The 21,961-nt window shown below is 37.6% G+C and overlaps 1 protein-coding gene across 2 annotated transcripts in view; it reads right to left on the bottom strand.

Annotated features, from left to right (window-relative positions):
* Nucleotides 1-21,961, bottom strand: part of EXOC6B (exocyst complex component 6B) — a 676,956-nt gene that overhangs the window by 195,189 nt on the left and 459,806 nt on the right. For both annotated transcript variants that reach the window (XM_003922614.4, XM_010333467.3), the window contains one exon: nt 15,633-15,774. In XM_003922614.4, the coding sequence (XP_003922663.1) occupies nt 15,633-15,774 (142 nt within the window). The remainder of the gene's footprint in view (nt 1-15,632; nt 15,775-21,961) is intronic.

Genomic DNA, 21,961 nt, shown 5'->3' with positions numbered 1-21,961 from the left:
TCAGTTTCTTTGCCAGGACCCAATGCTCTAATGTCCAAAACCAAATATAAAACATATGAACATATGAAGACGTAGGACGAAATCCATACAAAGCAGAAAAACACAGAGGTCATTATCAGTTTTTAAAGGAAAAGCAATTATTTCATCACACCTAGTAAATTTCAAGTGACTTCCACCTTTAAGTTATTTGGTTTGGTAGTCTGTCGGCAAGAATTACCTAACAATAATACGCATGTTAGATAATGGCACCCTAAGCAGTAGTTACCATCTATAGAAAACAGCTGAACCAGCTGATTGCTTGTACAATAATCAAGCTGAAAATTAGAAAGTCATCATCAGTTCTAGATCATACTTTTCAGTACAGCCATAGAAACTTCACAAACAACTACCAAGAAGCAAAGCCAATTTCTTATACCAAATTAAACCTAATAAATTCACAAACTGTGACAAAGTTTCAAGTACTCTGCAAAAGACCTTCTGAGATATGCTGGATATGCTGCATATGAATTAACAGATTTGTTAACTGCTGCTACTAAGATGATGATGATGATGATTGATGATGATGATGATGACAAAAATAGGAGCAGTGAATAATTATTACTGCATACTTAGTGCTTTACCACACAATGAAATATAGCCTTTCATGTATTATCTCATTTAATCCAAACCCTCTCATCTTTATAATCAGTAATGTTATTATTCCTACTTAATGGAGTTGTAATGGGTTAAATAATTTACACATGGCAACACTAAAAGTAAGTGGGAACCTGAATCCATTCTGCTGAAGTGACTCTAAAATCTCTATTAATGACTACACTATCCTAACTGAATATCTCAGGCTCTTGGTAGTGCATATAATACCTCTATGCATTTGGGACCTACGAAAATGACAGACCTGACCTCATGTTCAAAAACACTCAAGGTATATTCACATTTTATCGTGTCCAGAGTTTAATTTCTTTCAGGACCTATACAGTTCTTTCAAGGGCTCACAGACAAAAAGGGAAAATACCTCATGCACACACCACTGGGTAGAAAGATCTAAGTGTTAATTATCTTGTCATTTGGGACTGCTTTTATACGCCTCTGTATAGTTACTTGAATTTTATTTATCATTTCTTTAAGATTTTTTTATAGACCACTGAGCATCTAAAGAAAAAAAATGAGGGGGGTGGTATAGGGAAAGACATAGAATAGAGTTCTTTCTTTTAAGTAAAATAAATGTCCGTGGAAAGTTTCTTGACAGACAAATTACTGCCAATCAGGAATGAAACATTAAATTCTAAATCAATGAACGTTAGTGGCTCCATAATATATATAGAAAAAAAATTTCAGTGCTGATATGGTTATTCATGTACCATCTTGCCCTTCAAATGTTGGTTTCAATTTGAATCTAAGTCTGAAAGGTTATTACAAATACCAAGTAGCTTTTCAGATAAGATATTGGCTATCTGGAAGCCCTTTTACATGGTTCCAACAAACTCTATTGGGTTTCCACCTTTTCATTAAATGTTCTTTTAGTCTTAAGTGAAAGCTGGCTCTGCATTAAGGATGCAGATTCTCCTATGGTTCTCACAAGAAGCTGCTCATTCAAAATCAAGCCATAAGATGGGCATTACTCTTACTCTTCACTGATTCTCCCAGTCCATCACTACTCCTGAAAGTGCATACATTTTAACTTTATCATCCTTAATCCCTGTTTATCTCTTATCTCTGTCAAAATTCAGTCTTGTTGTTGATCATTTCCAAAAATTCACCAGACTTTGTTATTTAACCAGTGGTACTGGTTGATTGCCTACATCAAAGCCCTTTCCTTCCTTTTCTTTATAAGAGAATGAGCTTCTACTTTTTCCTCAGAATTCAGAAAAGGATGACTTCATTATGATATTAAGAATCAATTTTGAATGGTTTAGCCAATCATCTTTTCATTCTGCTACTAAATAATTGGTTAAGACAGAGGAATGTGAAACAATTTTGACTAATTAGATGCAAGGAATGTGATGGACAACTTCTAGAAACAGCTCTGTTGCTATTGCACATTTTCATGTCTAGATGAAAGACATGAGAGTGTGCTTATTTCTGAATGGTAAGATTAGGGTAGTTTTTGTCTTCTTTCTGTACTTTTTTTTCCCTCACCATTTTCCACAATGAATAGATATTGCTTTCATTTTTAAAAACCCTAAAACTATTGAGATGTATTCACTTGATTCTGCTGCTGGTTATGATAAACTAATAGGCACAGCACTAATCTTTCCAGTATAAAAAAAAACCTGGAGGCCAGGTGCAGTGGCTCACTCCTGTAATCCCAGCACTTTGGGAGGCTGAGGTGGATCACTGAGGTCAGGAGTTCAAGAACAGCCTGGCCAACATGGTGAAACCCTGTCTCTACTAAAAATACAAAAATCAGCCTGACATGGTGGCGTGCACCTGTAGTCCCAGCTACTCAGGAGGCTGAGGCAGGAAAATTGCTTGAACCTGGGAGGCAGAGGTTGTGGTGAGCCAAGATCACACCACTGCACTCCAGCATGCATGACAGAGCGAGACTTCATCTCAAAAAAACCAAAAAATAAAAATAAAAATAAAACCCTGGAAACCTGGAAAACTGTACAAGGCATCTGAAAGAATGGCTTTAGATACTGGACAAAAGGCAATGCAGAACACAGACATAATGTTTCTGAGTAGGAAAGCAAGCAAGGTGAGCTATCCTAGAGGCAGCTTCCAGGCTGTGCTACAAAGCAGGCAAAGGGAGAGAACTGAATGGTTGTCTGTCTTACTCAGTTGAAAACTCAGAGACTAGAGTACAGGAGTTCAAGGCAACACATATTTACAAGACTGAGTATCAGAAAGAAGGAAGCTGCAAAACAGAACATCCAGGAAAAATACGGAAGGGTCCTTTGGATATTTGGTGGAGTACTAATTTGTGTATGTATTGGAGGCAATTATCAAATGCCTGAGAAAGAACCACTAGAAATGAAAAGGAAAAGAGTTCGTGAAAGTCTTATGGGGCTGAGCATGCTTGGTGTTTTCACCAGCCAGAGTTTAAAGACCTCTGAGATATCCAAAGCATTGAGCAGAATTCCCCGAAGGGTACTGCTTTAGAATTGGTGATAAATTAGACCTGGACAAAAGCTGCCATGGATCCACTGTATATTTAAGAGCAAGTCTTGAATGAATCCAATTGCAAATAACTAAAATGCATGTCAGAACAAAATGTAATATTTAAAGAAATACAACAAAATTCAGCATCCAACAATATAAAATCCTATAAACAATGATCAGGATGCAAAGAAACAAGAAAATATGACCTATAATCAGGTGAAAAATATGAATAACATGGAAAATATACACATGATGGAACTGGTAGAACAGGACTGTTAAAAATAGCTTTTATAAGAATGTTCCATATGTTAAGAAGGTAGAGAAACAGGAATATTATGAAGAAAGCAATGGAAGGTATCAAAAAGAAGCAAACAGTGTTGATAGAGAAGTAAAAAACCAACACCTCAAATGACAGATACCTTGAAATAAACAGCAGATTAGACACTGCAAAAGGAAAATTCAAATAACTTGAAGACACCAATAAAAACATAGAAACCATCCAAAATGAAGCACATAAAGAAGATTGAAAAGAAAATAAACAGAATAGCAGTAACCTACAGGACAATGTGAAGTGGTCTAAAATATTTGTAAAGGAAGTTTCAGACAAAAAAAGAGAGGCAGAAAAGATATTCAAAGACATAATGGCAAAATCCTTCTCAAATATAATAAAAAGTATAAACTTGCATGTCCAAACTCAATGAATTCTAAGCAGAATTAACCTAAACAATCCCAAAGATACAGCCTAATGAAATTGCTGAGAACCAGTGATAAAAATCTCAAAAAAGGAGAGAAAATGAGACATAATTTGTACAGAGGAACAAAGATAACAAAAAACTTCCCATCAGAAACTATATCAATCAAAAGAAAATAGTTCAAACTCTTTAAAGTGTTGAACAACAACAAAAAAAAACAAAACAAACAAACAAAAAAACCCTGTCAACCTAGGATTCATTATACAATGAAAATATCTTTCCAAAGTGAAGGCATACTAAAGATTTCACCAAAAAAAAGTTTAGAGAATTTAACACAAGTCGAATTACACTATAATTTACATTGAAGGAAGTTCCTCAGTAGACTAAAAATGATATCACATAGAAATCTGAATCTGCACAAAGATAAGAAGAATGTAGAATATATTAAATATATGGGTAGTTATGAAATATGTATTAATAACATCTAGACATTTTATAAAATAAATGAGTGATTAAAGCAAAGATGCAGTAATAATGTATTGCGGGGTTTATAGACTATGTAGAAGTAATGTGCATAACAATGATAGCACAAAGGACAAAAGAGAGGGAAACAATCCTTTTCTAATATTCTTACATTAATGCAAATTGTGTATTATTATTTTAAGGTATTCTGTGTTAAAGATGTATAGTGGAAACCCAGTAACAAAAACTAAAATATAAAATAAAGAGTTGGAGCTAATGAACTATAGATCACATTTAAAAATACTAGCTAAAAAGAACACTAGTTAATCTAAAAAAAAAAAAAGCATTGAAAAAAGAAAAATGAACAAAGTATCAAAAAGGAAATAGAAAACAAATAGCAAGGTGATAGATTTAAGTCCAATCATATTGAAAACTACATTCAGGAGGTGGAACAAGATGGTAGAATATAAGATTACATCATTTGTCTGATCTCCTCTCCCCAACCCCACTCCTGCATAAACACCAAATTTTAACAAGTATCTGCAGACAGAAAAGCACTGGCACAAGAACCAAAAATCAGGTGAGCAATCACGCTTCCTAGATTTAACATCATATCACTAAAAGAGGCATTGAAGATGGGCAGAAAGACAATCTTGTATTGCTGATGCCACCCCTCCTCCATCCCCTGGAAGTGGCTGAATGGCCTGGACAGCTTGTTTAGTTGGGGAAGGGAGAGTGCAGCAACTGGAGGACTTTACACTGAACTCAGCGCTGCCCTGTCATAGTGGAGAAAAAAGCTGTGCTGGATGGGCTCAGTCAGCACCCACACATGGAGGGAACATATGGACCAGCCCTAGGCAAAGGAGAATCATGCGTTCCAGAGGTCAGAACTTGAGTTTCTCAGCAAGCCTCACCACTACAGGCCAAAGTGCTCTGGGGTCCTTGGTAAACTTGAAAGAAAGTCTAGACACAAGGACTGCAACTCTTAGGCAACTCTTAGTATTAGACGGGGCTCAGAGCCAGAGGATTAGGGTGGTATATGCCCTGGGTAGTAACCCAGCCAGGGCAGCTGAGCGAGTGCTTGCACTACCTCTCTCTCAATCCCAGGCAGTGCAGCTCACAACTAGAAAATAAGTCTTTCCTGCTTAACAGGAGAGCACAGCAAAGAGGACTCCCTCATGTGTCTTGGATACCAGCTCAGTCACAGAAGGATAGGGCACCAGACAGAGTTATGAGGCCCCCATTTGAGGCCCTGGATGGAACACAGACCAGTAACAACTAACAAGACTGAAACAATAATAAAAAGTCTCCCAGTAAAGAAAAGCCCAGGACCAAATGGTTTCACTACAGAATTCAATCAAACATTTAAAGAAAAGCTGGCGACTGCTGGGAAGATGGCCGACTGAGAACAGCTAAGGACTTCAGCTCCCAGTGAAAGTGCAGAGGGTGAGTGGATGTTGCATTTCCAGATGAATTTTGATTGCCCACAGACCAGGAGATTACCAGGCAGAGGGGTCGCCAGTGCCGCTGTTCTGGCCAGTGTGGCTGTTTTGGCCCCCGCGGGGCTGATTTGGTCCATGCGGCTGCTTTGACCATGCCCTGTTGCAGCGGTTCTCCGCATAAAAGCCACTGGACTGGGAGCCCTCTTAGCTGGCAATTGGAGCCCTGAGACGGCAGAGTTGCCCATTCATCTGAAATAGCGAGCCAGGCCAGGAGATTCCTAGGCAAAAGAACCACCAGGAATCCTGGCGCCGCTGACTTGCAATCACAGCACCGGAGATCCCGGTGCCTTTTCAACAGGCGACTGGAACACTGGGTCATTCAACTTAAAGAAAAAAAAAAAAGACTCTGAGTCAGGGTGCCAGGTGATCAGGTTCAGTTGGTCCCCCCACCCCCACCCCAACAACAACGACGACAACAAAAACAGCAATGGAAAACTCTCTGGGTTGAGCATTTCACAACAAGCAGAGATGAACCCGGGACGGTCCGGCTCTGTGGGGGAGGGACGTCCGTCATTACTGAGACGCTCCACCACTATAGAGGCAGGCCGCCTTTGCTGAGGCAACCTGCTGTAGCCGAGGCAACCTGCCACAACAGAGAGAGTCCGCCATAACAGAGGCGGGGCCACCATTACCCAGGTAGTTCTAACTACGCCCATATAAACAGGACTTCAGGGAAGATCATACTGCAGCTGGGTGGAGCCCACAGCAGCTCAGCAAAGCCTTTGCAGGCAGACAGTGACGAAGTGCATTGTGACCTGGGCTGGGCAGCCCTGAAAGAAAAAACAAAAAGGGCAGCAGCACAGCGGAAACTCATAAAGCCCTAACTCCCCGGGACAGAGCACCTGGGAACAAAAAGCAGTTTATGAGTTCAGCTGCAACAGACCTAAACGTACCTGCCTGGCAGCTCTGAATGAACAACGGAGCTCACAGCTCAGGACTTGAGCCCCAATAAAAGACAGACTGTCTCCTCAAGCAGCTCCCTGACCCCCATAGATCCAAAGAGTCACCTCATAAAGGAGAGAACGGACTGACAGTTGGCGAGCATCCTTCTGGAACAAAGATAGCAGAAGAGGAAACTGGTAGCAACCCTTACTGTTCTGCAGCTGCTGCAGGTGATCCCCAGGCAAGCAGGGCCTGGAGTGGACCTCAGGAGTCCTACAGCAGAGGGGCCAGACTGTTAGAAGGAAAGCTTAAAAAAAAAAAAAAAAAGTAACTTCAGCATCCATGAAGTTCTGGAAGCTCACTCAGAGACCCAATCTGAAAGAGAGTAACTACTGTGTATAAACAGTAGGTTGACAACATGTGGATAAACTCACAAAGATCGGAAGAAACCAGCGCAAAAAGGATGAAAACTCCCAAAACCAGAACACCTCTCCTCCTAAAACGGATAACAACTCCTCACCAGCAAGGGAACAAGACCGGATGGAGAAGGAGTGAGGAAATGACAGAATCAGACTTCAGAAGGTGGGTAGTAAGAAACTACAGTGAGTTAAAAGAACATGTTCTAACCCAATGCAAAGAAACTAAGAACTATGAAAAAAGATTGGATGAAATGCTAACAAGAATGGACAACATAGAGAGGAATATAAGTGAATTGATGGAGCTGAAAAACATAACACGAGAACTTCGTGAAGCATGCACAAGTTTCAACAGCCAAATTAAACAAGCAGAAGAAAGGATATCAGAAGTCAAAGATAAACTCAATGAAATAAAAAGAGAAGGCAAGAACAGAGAAAAAAGTGCAAAAAGGAATGAACAAAATCTTCAAGAAATGTGGGACTATGTGAAAAGACCTAATCTGCGTTTGATAGGTGTACCTGAATGTGACAAAGAGAATGAATCCAAGCTGGAAAATACTCTTCAGGATATTATCCAGGAAAACTTCCCCAACCTAGCAAGGCAGGCCAATATTCAAGTCCAGGAAATACAGAGAACACCACAAAGATATTCCTCAAGAAGAGCAACCCCAAGGCACATAATCGTCAGATTCACCAGGGTAGAAATGAAAGAGAAAATGCTAAGGGCAGCCAGAGAGAAAGGTCAGGTTACCCACAAAGGGAAGTCCATTAGACTCACAGCAGATCTCTCAGCAGAAACCCTGCAAGCCAGAAGAGATTGGGGACCAATATACAACATCCTTAAAGAAAAGAACTTTCAACCCAGAATCTCCTATCCAGCCAAACTAAGCTTCATAAGTGAAGGAAAAATAAAATCCTTTGCGAACAAGCAAGTACTCAGAGATTTCATCACCACCAAACCTGCTCTACAAGAACTCCTGGAAGAGGCTCTACACATATAAAGGAACAACCAGTACCAGCCACTCCAAAAACATACCAAATGGTAAGGAGCATCAACATAATCAAGAATCTGCATCAACTAACCAACAAAATAGCCAGGTAGCATCAAAATGACAGTATCAAATTCACACATAACAATACTATCCCTAAATGTAAATGGACTAAATGCCCCAATCAAAAGACACAGACTGGCAAATTGGATAAAAAGCCAAAACCCATCAGTGTGCTGTATCCAGGAAACCCATCTTACATGCAAGGTTACACAAAGGCTCAAAATAAAGGGATGGAGGAAGCTCTAACAAGCAAATGGAGAGCAAAAAAAAGCAGGAGTTGCAATTCTCATCTCTGATAAAATAGACTTTAAAGCAACAAAGATCAAAAGAGACAAAGAAGGAAACTACATAATGGTAAAAGGATCATTGAAACAAGAAGAGCTAACAATCCTAAATATATAAGCAACCAATACAGGAGCACCCAGATACATAAGGCAAGTTCTTAATGACTTACAAAGAGACGTAGACTCCCACACAATAATAGTGGGAGACTTTAACACCCCATTGTCATTATTAGACACATCAACCATACAAAAAATTAACAAGGATATCCAGGACCTGAACCCAGACGTGGAACAAGCAATCCTAATGGACATTTACAGAACTAGCCACCCTAAATCCACAGACTATACATTCTTCTCAGCACCACATCACACCTACTCTTAAAATTGACCACATAATTGGCAATAAATCACTCCTCAACAAATGCAAAAGAACAGAAATCATAACAAACAGTCTCTCAGACCACAGTTCAATTGAGTTAGAACTCAGAATGCAGAAACTAACTCAGAACCGTACAGCTTCATGGAAACTGAACAACTTGCTCTTGAATGTTGACTGGATAAATGATGAAATGAAGGCAGAAATAAAGATGTTCTTTGAAACCAATGACAATGAAGACACAACATAACAGAATCTCTGGGACACATTTAAAGCAGTCTCTAGAGGAAAATATACAGCAATGAGTGCCCACATGAGAAGAAAGGAGAGATCTAAAATTGACACCCTATCATCAAAATTGAAAGAGCTAGAGGAGTAAGATCAAAAAAACTCAAAACCTAGCAGAAGACGGGAAATAATTAAGATCAGAGCAGAACTGAAGGAAATAGAGACACAAAAAACTCTTCAAAAAATCAATAAATCCAGGAGCTGGTTTTTCGAAAAGATCAACAAAATAGACCACTAGCCAGATTAATAAAAAAGAAAAGAGAGAATAACCAAATTGATGCAATAAAAAGCAATAAAGGGGATATCACCACAGATTCCACAGAAATAAGAACCATCATCAGAGATTATTATAAACAACTCTATGCACATAAACTAGTAAACCTGGAAGAAATGGATAAATTCCTGGACACCTGGATCCTCCCAACCCTAAACCAGGAAGAAGTTGAAACCCTGAATAGACCAATTACAAGGTCTGAAGTTGAGGCAGCAAATAAGAGTCTACCACCCAAAAAAAGCCCAGGTCCAGATAGGTTCACAGCCGAATTCTACCAGACATACAAAGAGGAGCTGGTCCCATTCCTTCTGAAACTATTCCAAATAATCCAAAAAGAGGGAATCCTTCCCAAATCATTTTATGAGACCAACATCATCCTGATACCAAAACCCGGCAGAGACTCAACAAGAAAAGAAAACTTCAGGCCAATATCCATGATGAACACAGATGCAAAAATCTTCAATAAAATACGGGCAAGCCAATTGCAACAGCACATCAAAAAGCTTACCCACCATGATCAAGTAGGATTCAGCCCAGGGATGCAAGGCTGGTTCAACATACACAAGTCCATAAACGTAATTCACCACATAAACAGAACCAAAGACAAAAACCACATGATTATCTCGATTGATGCAGAGAAGGCCTTTGACAAAATTCAACAGCCCTTTATGCTAAAAACTCTCAATAAACTAGGTATTGATGGAACATATCTCAAAATAATAAAAGCATTTATGACAAACCAACAGCCAATATCATACTGAATGGGCAAAAAGTGGAAGCATTCCCTTGGAAATTTGGCACTAGACAAGGATGCCCACTCTCACCACTCCTATTCAATATAGTACTGGAAGTTCTAGCCAGAGCAATCAGGCAAGAAAAAGAAATAAAGGGTATTCAAATAGGAAAGGAGGAAATCAAATTGTCTCTATTTGCAGATGACATGATTGTATATCTAGAAGACCCCATCGTCTCAGCCCAAAATCTCCTGAAACTGATAAACAACTTCAGCAAAGTCTCAGGATACAAAATCAACGTGCAGAAATCACAAGCATTCCTATACACCAGTAACAGACTTAAAGAGAGCCAAATCAAGAACGAACTGCCATTCATAATTGCTACAAAGAGAATAAAACACCTAGGAATACAACTAACAAGGAACGTAAAGGACCTCTTCAAGGAGAACTACAAGCCACTGCTCAACGAAATAAAAGAAAACGCAAACAGATGGAGAAACATTCCATGTTCATGGTTAGGAATAATCAACATCATGAAAATGGCCATACTGCCCAAAGTAATTTACATATTCAACACTATTCCCATCAAGCTACCAATGACCTTCTTCACAGAACTGGAAAAAAACACCTTAAACTTCATATGGAACCAAGAGAGAGCCCACATAGCCAAGTCAATTCTAAGCAAAAAGAACAAAGAAGGAGGCATCACACTACCAAGGCTACAGTAATCAAAACAGCATGGTACTGATACCAAAACAGAAATATAGACCAATGGAACAGAACAGAGGCCTCGGAGGAAACACCACACATCTACAACCATTTGATCTTTGACAAACCTGACAAAAACAAGCAATGGGGAAAGCATTCCCTGTTTAATAAATGGTGTTGGGAAAACTGGCTAGCCATGTGCAGAAAGAAGAAACTGGACCCCTTCCTGACACCTTACACTAAAATTAACTCCAGATGGATTAAAGACTTAAACATCAGACCTAACACCATAAACACCCTAGAAGAAAATCTAGGCAAAACCATTCTGGACATAGGCGTAGGCAAGGACTTCATGACCAAAACGCCAAAAGCAATGGCAACAAAAGCCAAAATAGACAAATGGGACCTAATCAAACTCCACAGCTTCTGCACGGCAAAAGAATCAGTCATTAGAGTGAATCGGCAACCAACAGAATGGGAAAAAATTTTTGCAGTCTACCCATCTGACAAGGGGCTGATATCCAGAATTTATGAAGAACTAAAACAGAACTTCAAGAAAAAAACAAACAAGCCCATTCAAACGTGGGCGAAGGATATGAACAGACACTTTACAAAAGACGGCATACAGGAGGCCAACAAACATATGAAAAAATGCTCATCATCACTGGTCATTAGAGAAATGCAAATCAAAACCACATTGAGATACCATCACACACCAGTTAGAAGGGCGATCATTAAAAAATCTGGACACAACAGATGCTGGAGAGGGTGTAGAGAAGTAGGAACACTTTTACACTGTTGGTGGGAGTGTAAATTAGTTCAGCCATTGTGGAAGACTTAAAGAGAGCCACATCAAGAACGAACTGCCATTCACAATTGCTACAAAGAGAATAAAACACCTAGGAATACAACTAATAAAGGATGTAAAGGACCTCTTCAAGGAGAACTACAAAATACTGATCAATGAAATAAGAGAAGACACAAACAGACAGAGAAACATTCCATGCTCATGGTTAGGAAGAATCAATATTGTGAAAATGGTCATACTCCCCAAAGTAATTTATAGATTCAATGCTATCCCCATCAAGCTGCCAGTGACCTTCTTTACAGAAACGGAAAAAACCACCTTAAACTTCAAATGGAACCAAAAGAGAGCTCGCATAGCCAAGTCAATTCTAAGCAAAAAGAACAAAGCTGGAGGCATCACGCTACCTGACTTCAAACTACACTACAAGGCTACAGTAATCAAAACAGCATGGTACTGGTACTAAAACAGAGACATAGACCAATGGAACAGAACAGAGGCCTCGGAGGAAACACCACACATCTACAACCATTTGATCTTTGACAAACCTGACAAAAACAAGCAATGGGGAAAGCATTCCCTGTTTAATAAATGGTGTTGGGAAAACTGGCTAGCCATGTGCAGAAAGCAGAAACTGGACCCCTTCCTGACACCTTACTCTAAAATTAACTCCAGATAGATTAAAGATCTAAACATAAGATCTAATACCATAAAAACCTTAGAAGAAAATCCAGGCAAAACCATTCAGGACATAGGCATAGGCAAGGACTTCATGACTAAAACACCAAATGCATTGGCAACAAAAGCCAAAATAGACAAATGGGACCTAATTAAACTCCAGAGCTTCTGCACAATAAAAGAAACAATAATTGGAGTAAAATGGCAACCAACAGAATGGGAAAACATTTTTGCAATCTACCCATCTAACAAAGGACTTATATCCAAAATCCACAAACAACTAAAACAGATTTACAAGGAAAAAACAAACAAACCCATTCAAAAGTGGGCAAAAGATATGAACACTTTTCAAAAGAAGACATATATGAGGTCAACAATCATGAAAAAATGCTCATCATCACTGGTCATTAGAGAAATGCAAGTCAAAACTACAGAGATACCATGTCATGCCAATTAGAATGGTGATCATTAAAAAATCTGGAGACAACAGACACTGGAGAGGATGTGGAGAAATAGGAACACTTTTATACCATTGGTGGGAGTGTAAATTAGTTCAACTATTGTGGAAGACAGTGTGGCGATTCCTCAAGGACCTAGAAGTAGAAATTCCATTTGACCCAGCAATCCCATTACTGGTTATATACCCAAAGGATTATAAATCATTCTATTATAAGGACACATGCAAATGTATGTTCATTGCGGCACTGTTTACAATAGCAAAGACTTGGAACCAACCCAAATGCCCATTGATGATAGACTGGACAGGGAAAATGTGGCACACAGACACCATGGAATACTATGTAGTATTCCATCATGAGTTCATGTCCTTTATAGGGATATGGATGAACTTGGAAACCATCGTTCTCAGCAAACTGACACAGGAACAGAGAATCAAGCACCACATGTTCTCACTCACATGTGGATGTTAAACAATGAGAACACATGGACACAGGGAGGAGAGCATCACACACTGAGGTCTGTGCGGGGGATAGTGGAGGGACAGAGAGGGGTAAGGAGTTGGGGAGGGATAACATGGGGATAAATGCCAGATATAGGTGATGGGGACGGAGGCAGCAAACCACATTGCCATGTATATACCTATGCAACAATCCTGCATGTTCTTTACATGTACCCCAGAACCTAAAATGCAATAAAATATATATATATATATAATATATATTATATATATAAAGAAAAAAAAAACTAATACCAATCCTACTCAAACTGTTCTGAAAAATAGAGAAGGGAATACTTCCAAACTCATTCTACAAGGTCAGTATTACACTGATACTAATATCAAAGACACATCAAAAAAGAAAACTACATGCCAATATCTCTGATGAATATTAATATAAAAATTCTCAACAAAACATTAGCAAATTGAATTCAACAATACATTAAAAAGATCATTTATCATGACCAAGTGGGATTTATCCCAAGGATGCAAGAATGGTTCAACATACGCAAGTCAATCAATGTGATACAACATATGAAGAGAATGAAGGATATTAATGCCTTTTTAAATTAAAAATAGCAGTGCCAATAAAACCTTAATTTCCAGCCATCAAAAGAACCCAATTGATGCTGAAAGCATTTCACAAAATTTAACATCGCTTCATGATAAAAACCCTAAAAAAACTGGGTATAGAAGAAACATTACCTAAACAAAATAAAAGCCATATATGGCAGATCTACAGCTAGTATCAAACTGAATGGAGAAAAACCAAAACCTTTTTCTCTAAGAAGTAGAATAGAACTAGGATGCCTACTTTCACCATTGTTATTCAGCATAGTATTAAAAATCCTACCTAGAGCAATTAAACAAGAAAAAATGGTCATCCAATTGAAAAGGAAGAGGTCAATTATCCTTGTTTGCAAATAATATGATACTATATTTAGAAAAGCCTAAAGCCTCTACCAAAAAAACAAAACAAAACAAAACAAAAAAGATTAGAACTGGTAAACAATTAGTAAAGTTGCAGGATATAAAATCAGCATACAAAAATCAGTAGCAGTTCTATATGCCAACAGTGAACAATCTGAAGAAGAAATTAAAAAGTAATCCCATTTACAATAGCCACAAATAAAATTAAATACTTAGGAAATTATTTAGCCAAGGAAATAAAAGGTCTTACAAACTATAAAATACTATGAAAGAAATTTAAAAGGATACATGAAAAGCATTGCTTCATGTAGTTTATCTAGTTTTACAGTTGTTTATGGCAAAAGGGTAACTTTGATATCTTTTACTTTGTGATGGCTATAACTAGAAGTCCTATTAATGCCTTTGTAAATTAAACAAAGCATTTCCAATAAAACTTTAATTTCCAGTCATCAATAGTCAACCAAAGGAAACCAATAAGTAGTAAAATTAAAATGTGGGGCAAGGGTGTCAGCTGACTCATGTAATTTCCCATTATTTTAAGAATAAGAAAAAATTCCAAAAGTCATAACATTTCTTGTTCATTTTCATTTCTCACTGACAGCTCTTCGTTCTTTCCTAACTAGAGCCTAATTTTGCATTCAACTTCAAGTAGATGATTTATGATGTGTCAACTCTGCCAATAAAGATGTTCTTCTTTCACTCTGTTAGGTACTCAATCTCCCAGCCTCCCATAGAGCTAGAAATGATCATATGGCAGCGTTTTGTTCAATGAGACATACAGGAAAGTTTGTCAGGGATCTCCTCAAAAGGTTCTTATTTTCTTAATAAAAGGAATAGGTCCACTTCCTGTTTTGAATGTGGGTCTCTTCTGACCGTAATATATTACGAGAATGAAGAGTTTACACTCTAATTATATATACCAAAGGACAAGAAACAAAAGAGCTTAGGGTCCATAATGACATCACTGAGCAATTAAACCAATACAGCAACTTACTGCCTTAGAGAAAAATAAAATTTATTTGTTTAAGCCACTCTATCTAAAGTTTTTTATTTCTTATAATAGAAAGCATTTCTGACTAATTAATGCATGCAGAATTTGTTCTTTAGACTAATAATAGTTTGCATATAAGATATAGCTAGTTTTTAAACAGAATAGTAGAAGAAAGTAGTTTGAAACCGCATTCTTTTAAAGCCTTTGGGCAAATAGGTTTACTTTAGTGTCTATTAAATGCATACCTCCCTTATATTCCTTATAGACCTCAGACTTCCTTGTAGATAGAGGTCTTCTGTTTTAAATATGGGTCTAAGCACTTCTGGGAGTTCAACTTAGCTTGCTGACAAATTCTACTTCTAGATATTCTAAATTATCTCTGTTATCTAGATATTCTCTGACCCCTTTAGGAACAAGGACCCTAAACACCTAAAATGTTTTCTTCCCCCACAGAAATGAGTTTGCTGATAAGACAAACAAGCAAAGGGATGTTCACTGTCTTACGTTCACATTCTCTGACATCCAAGTTGAACTGCTGTAATGCTCCCAAGGTGAGCTGTCGCACTTCAGCTTCCAACAAAAGTTGCATCAAGGATGTGGCTAAATGCTTGCAGGCTGACATACATGCTGTCTGGGCCACCTTTCCCTGAAATACAACAGTGTAAATCATAAAGTTAATGAATCTAATATAAATTAAAATAAAATTTCAACAAAACTTAAAATCATTTCTTTTTCAATTAGAAATTTCTCTAAGGTTCTCCTTATCGTAATACCCTTCCATTCAAATAATCTTGGAATTAAAGCATCTGATGGCAATCGTCTTATATAATAGCTCCATCAACATCAGTCATGGTAGCTGTAACACTAAGCTGAAATTCACAAAGCCCAGCTATTTAGTCAAGAACTACTTCCTTTCTAAACGGACAGCAGACAAACAATATTCAAAATCTTAAGTGAGAAACAATATTCTACAGAGAATAAATTTGAAAAATTTCCCTTAAAAAATTCTTAAAAAGCGAATGTGAACAACAATCCCTACTGTATCTAGAAACTAGTGTTTACTGCTTTATGATTTAACACATATAAAATGAAAAGCATTAACAAAAAGTTTACCTGAAAAAAATAATTAAGGGGATGCATTTTGTTTTCTTAGAAAATATTCAGATTTATTAATATAAACTCTGTTAATTTTGAAAATATCAATTTTAAAATTAATATTTTACTGTCTTCTTTAAAGATTCAAAGTACATTTAGTGAATTATAAATTTTATATCTATTATTTATCATCTGTTTTGAAACACAGGATGATATATGTTTTTAAAAGACTATGATCAAATTATTTAGTGAATCATCATTCTTTTTTGACATTATGAAATCTTTCAGCCACATAGAAAAACATATAGAATCATAAGATGAATACTGTCATATCCTCTAAACAGTAAAAATACAGTTTAAGTCCCTGTGTAACTTCCTTAATCATTTTCTTCCCTCTCCTCAGAGATGACCATTATTGGTATTAGGTATCTCAATTGTTTTTAAAAAGTACTATTATGACAAGTATATAACCAGAAACAATATGTTGTATTATTTTCCATAATTTTATACTTTCTATAATATTATGTATGTCCTTCTGCAACTCCTTTTTTCGTTGAATATTATGAATGTGAAGATTTTGAAGTGTATTGCATCTAGTTGTAGTTTATTTCTTTAATTGTTCCATAATATTCCTTTTTGGAAGTAAGCCATGATTTATTTGGTCATTCTTCTCATGCTGGAGATTTAGTTTATTTCTTTTTCTTTCTTTTTCTTTTGGCTATTATAAACAGAGTAAGTCAGTTTTAGTATGAGATCATGGAAATGCAAGAGTGTGACTACAGTGTCCCTTTTATATATTTTTTTATATGTTATACTGGGCCAGGGTCTTCTATGAATTTAGCAGGATTTAAACAGAAAAAACTATACATAAATAATATTATAATACATTTTCAATTTTACATAATTTTATATACTTTGGATAATTTATTTAGAATTACTATTTGAAGCTACTAGGATGAGGGGTACCAATACTGTGATCCACAATGCATATGCTTATATATGAAGACAAACACAAGTGAAAGCTAGACTCCCAAATAACCAGTTAAATGGCTCTGCTTATGGTATGTTCTCATTTGCATTGTCCCTAGATATTTGTAGATTATTCATTGCATAATCTTCAGTACTAAATACTTTTATAAGTTTTTCTGCTAATTTTTATACTAATTTAAACAAAAGATATTTTATGGATTTTGTCTTTTGATTACTTTGTGCAATTGAATATTTTCTAAATTTGCATATATTTAACTAAAATCTTATTCATCGCTTAAAAAAAGATGACCAATTTAGAATACATAATATAAATTTTCCTCATCTTTATGGTTTCATTTGTATTTTCTGATAGGCCACACTCTTGAGGATTTAAAACAACAAATTGGAATACTTAAGTTAGGAGCTAATTTAGAGATCAAGTGGAAAAGATACAATAGAGGCAAAAACAAACTCTAAAGAGAAAAGTTACATTATAAAAGTAATCCACATTAAATTACTTGGTTTTAACTAAACCCACTAGAGACCTAAGACAGGTACCGACAAAAATAGGGTTCAACATAATGGTCAGGCTATGTCCACTGTGAACTTGCAGAGGTGACAAAGGTGTGAGACCAGCATAACTTACTGAACACCAATTGCTTGTTTTCGTCAGCTCTGTTGAAGATCAGATGGTCGTAGGTGTGTGGCACTATTTCTGGGCACTATATTCCATTCCGTTGGTCTATGTGACTGTTTTTGTACCAGTATCATGCTGTTTTGGCTACTGTAGCCTTGTGGTATAATTTGAAGTCAGATAATGTGATGCCTCCAGCTTTGTTCTTTTTGCTTAGCATTGCTTTGGCTATTCAGGGTCTTTTTTGGTTCTATATGAATTTTTAAATAGTTTTTTCTAGTTCTGTGAGGAATGTTATTGATAATTTGACAGGAACAGCATTGAATCTGTAAATTGCTTTGAGCACTATCGCCTTTTTAACTATATTGCTTCTTCCTACTCAAGAATATGGAATGTTTTTCCATTTCTTTTTTTTTTTCTTTTTTTTTTATTGCATTTTAGGTTTTGGGGTACATGTGATAAACATGCAAGATTGTTGCATAGGTACACACATGGCAGTGTGTTTTGCTTCCTTCCATCCCCTCACCTGTATCTGTCATTTCTCCCCATGCTATCTCTTCCCACCTCCCCACCCCCCACCCCTCCCCCATTTCCCCCCAACGGATCCCAGTGTGTAGTGCTCCCCTCCCTGTGTCCATGTGTTCTCATTGTTCAACACCCGCCTATGAGCGAGAATATACGGTGTTTGATTTTCTGTTCTTGTGTCAGTTTCCTGAGAATAATGGTTTGCAGGTTCATCCATGTCCCTACAAAGGACGTGAACTCCTCGTTTTTGATGGCTGCATAATATTCCATGGTGTATATGTACCACTTTTTCCCTATCCAGTCTATCATCGTTGGGCATTTGGGTTGGTTCCAGGTCTTTGCTATTGTAAACAGTGCTGCAATGAACATTCGTGTGCACGTGTCCTTGTAGTAGAATGATTTATAATCCTTTGGATATATACCCAGTAATGGGATTGCTGGGTCAAATGGGATTTCTATTTTTAGGTCCTTGAGGAATCGCCACACTGTCTTCCACAATGGTTGAATTAATTTACATTCCCACCAACAGTGTAAAAGTGTTCCTATTTCTCCACATCCTCTCCAGCATCTGTTGTTTCCCGATTTTTTAATGATCGCCATTCTAACTGGTGTGAGATGGTATCTCAATGTGGTTTTGATTTGCATTTCTCTGATGACCAGTGATGATGAGCATTTTTTCATATGTTTGTTGGCCTCCCGTATGTCTTCTTTTGTAAAGTATCTGTTCATATCCTTTGCCCATTTTTGAATGGGCTTGTTTGTTTTTTTCTTGTAGATCTGCTTTAGTTCTTTGTAAATTCTGGATATCAGCCCCTTGTCAGATGGGTAGGTTGCAAAAATTTTTTCCCATTCTGTTGGTTGCCAATTCACTCTACTGACTGTTTCTTTTGCCGTGCAGAAGCTGCGGATTTTGATTAGGTCCCATTTGTCTATTTTGGCTTTTGTTGCCATTGCTTTTGGCGTTTTGGTCATGAAGTCCTTGCCTACACCTATGTCCTGAATGGTTTTGCCTAGATTTTCTTCTAAGGTTTTTATGGTATTAGGTCTGATGTTTAAGTCTTTAATCCATCTGGAGTTAATTTTGGTGTAAGGTGTCAGGAAGGGGTCCTGTTTCTGCTTTCTGCACATGGCTAGCCAGTTTTCCCAACACCATTTATTAAACAGGGAATCCTTTCCCCATTGCTTGTTTTTGTCAGGTTTGTCGAAGATCAGATGGTTGTGGGTATGTTGTATTTCCTCTGAGGCCTCTGTTCTGTTCCATTGGTCTATATCTCTGTTTTGGTACCAGTACCATGCTGTTTTGATTACTGTAGCCTTGTAGTATAGTTTGAAGTCTGGTAGTGTGATGCCTCCTGCTTTGTTCTTTTTGCTTAGAATTGACTTGGCTATGCGGGCTCTCTTTTGGTTCCATATGAAGTTTAAGGTGTTTTTTTCCAGTTCTGTGAAGAAGGTCATTGGTAGCTTGATGGGAATAGCGTTGAATCTGTAAATTACTTTGGGCAGTATGGCCATTTTCATGATGTTGATTCTTCCTAACCATGAACATGGAATGTTTCTCCATCTGTTTGTATCCTCTCTTATTTCGTTGAGCAATGGCTTGTAGTTCTCCTTGAAGAGGTCCTTTACGTTCCTTGTTAGTTGTATTCCTAGGTACTTTATTCTCTTTGTAGCAATCGTGAATGGCAGTTCGTTCTTGATTTGGCTCTCTTGAAGTCTATTACTGGTGTATAGGAATGCTTGTGATTTTTGCACGTTGATTTTGTATCCTGAGACTTTGCTGAAGTTGTTGATCAGTTTCAGGAGATTTTGAGCTGAGATGATGGGGTCTTCCAGATATACAATCATGTCATCTGCAAATAGAGACAATTTGATTTCCTCCTTTCCAATTTGGATACCCTTTATTTCTTTTTCTTGCCTGATTGCTCTGGCTAGAACTTCCAGTACTATATTGAATAGGAGTGGTGAGAGAGGGCATCCTTGTCTAGTGCCAGATTTCAAAGGGAATGCTTCCAGTTTTTGCCCATTCAGTATGATATTGGCTGTTGGTTTGTCGTAAATAGCTTTTAGTGTTTTGAGATACGTTCCGTCAATACCTAGTTTATTGAGGGTTTTTAGCATAAAGGGTTGTTGAATTTTGTCAAAAGCCTTCTCTGCATCAATCGAGATAATCATGTGGTTTTTGTCTTTGGTTCTGTTTATGTGGTGGATTACGTTTATGGACTTGCATATGTTGAACCAGCCTTGCATCCCCGGGATGAATCCTACTTGATCATGGTGGATGAGCTTTTTGATATGCTGTTGCAATCGGTTTGCCAGTATTTTATTGAAAATTTTTGCATCTATGTTCATCATGGATATTGCCCTGAAATTTTCTTTTCTTGTTGAGTCTCTGCCGGGTTTTGGTATCAGGATGATGTTTGTCTCGTAAAATGATTTGGGAAGGATTCCCTCTTTTTGGATTGTCTGGAATAGTTTCAGAAGGAATGGTATCAGCTCCTCCTTGTATGTCTGGTAGAATTCAGCTGTGAACCCATCTGGACCTGGGCTTTTTTTGGGTGGTAGGCTCTTTATTGCTGCCTCGACTTCAGACCATGTTATTGGTCTATTCAGGGTTTCGGCTTCTTCCAGGTTTAGGCTTGGGAGGTTGCAGGTGTCCAGGAATTTATCCATTTCTTCCAGGTTTACTAGTTTATGTGCATAGAGTTGTTTGTAATAATCTCTGATGATGGTTTGGATTTCTGTGGAATCTGTGGTGATATCACCTTTATTGTTTTTTATTGCATCAATTTGGTTATTCTCTCTTTTCTTTTTTATTAATCTGGCTAGTGGTCTGTCTATATTGTTGAACTTTTCAAAAAACCAGCTCCTGGATTTATTGATTTTTTGAAGAGTTTTTTGTGTCTCTATTTCCTTCAGTTCTGCTCTGATCTTAGTTATTTCCTGTCTTCTGCTAGGTTTTGAGTTTTTTTGATCTTGCTCCTCTAGCTCTTTCAATTTTGATGATAGGCTGTCAATTTTAGATCTCTCCTTTCTTCTCATGTGGGCACTCATTGCTATATATTTTCCTCTAGAGACTGCTTTAAATGTGTCCCAGAGATTCTGGTATGTTGTGTCTTCGTTCTCATTGGTTTCGAAGAACATCTTTATTTCTGCCTTCATTTCATTGTTTATCCAGTCAACATTCAAGAGCAAGTTGTTCAGTTTCCATGAAGCTGTGCGGTTCTGAGTTAGTTTCTGCATTCTGAGTTCTAACTCGATTGCACTGTGGTCTGAGAGACTGTTATGATTTCCGTTCTTTTGCATTTGCTGAGGAGTGATTTATTGCCAATTATGTGGTCAATTTTAGAGTAGGTGTGATGTGGTGCTGAGAAGAATGTATATTCTGTGGATTTGGGGTGGAGAGTTCTGTAAATGTCGATTAGGTTTGCTTGTTCCAGGTCTGTATTCAGGTCCTGGATATCCTTGTTGATTTTCTGTCTGGTTGATCTGTCTAATATTGACAATGGGGTGTTAAAGTCTCCCACTATTATTGTGTGGGAGTCTAAGTCTCTTTGTAAGTCATTAAGAACTTGCCTTATGTATCTGGGTGCTCCTGTATTGGGTGCATATA

Source organism: Saimiri boliviensis, chromosome 1 (genome assembly GCF_048565385.1).
Source record: "Saimiri boliviensis isolate mSaiBol1 chromosome 1, mSaiBol1.pri, whole genome shotgun sequence".
NCBI lineage: Eukaryota > Metazoa > Chordata > Mammalia > Primates > Cebidae > Saimiri > Saimiri boliviensis.
Note: the sequence above shows the minus strand (reverse complement) of the source record. Positions and strands in the feature narration are given on the sequence as shown.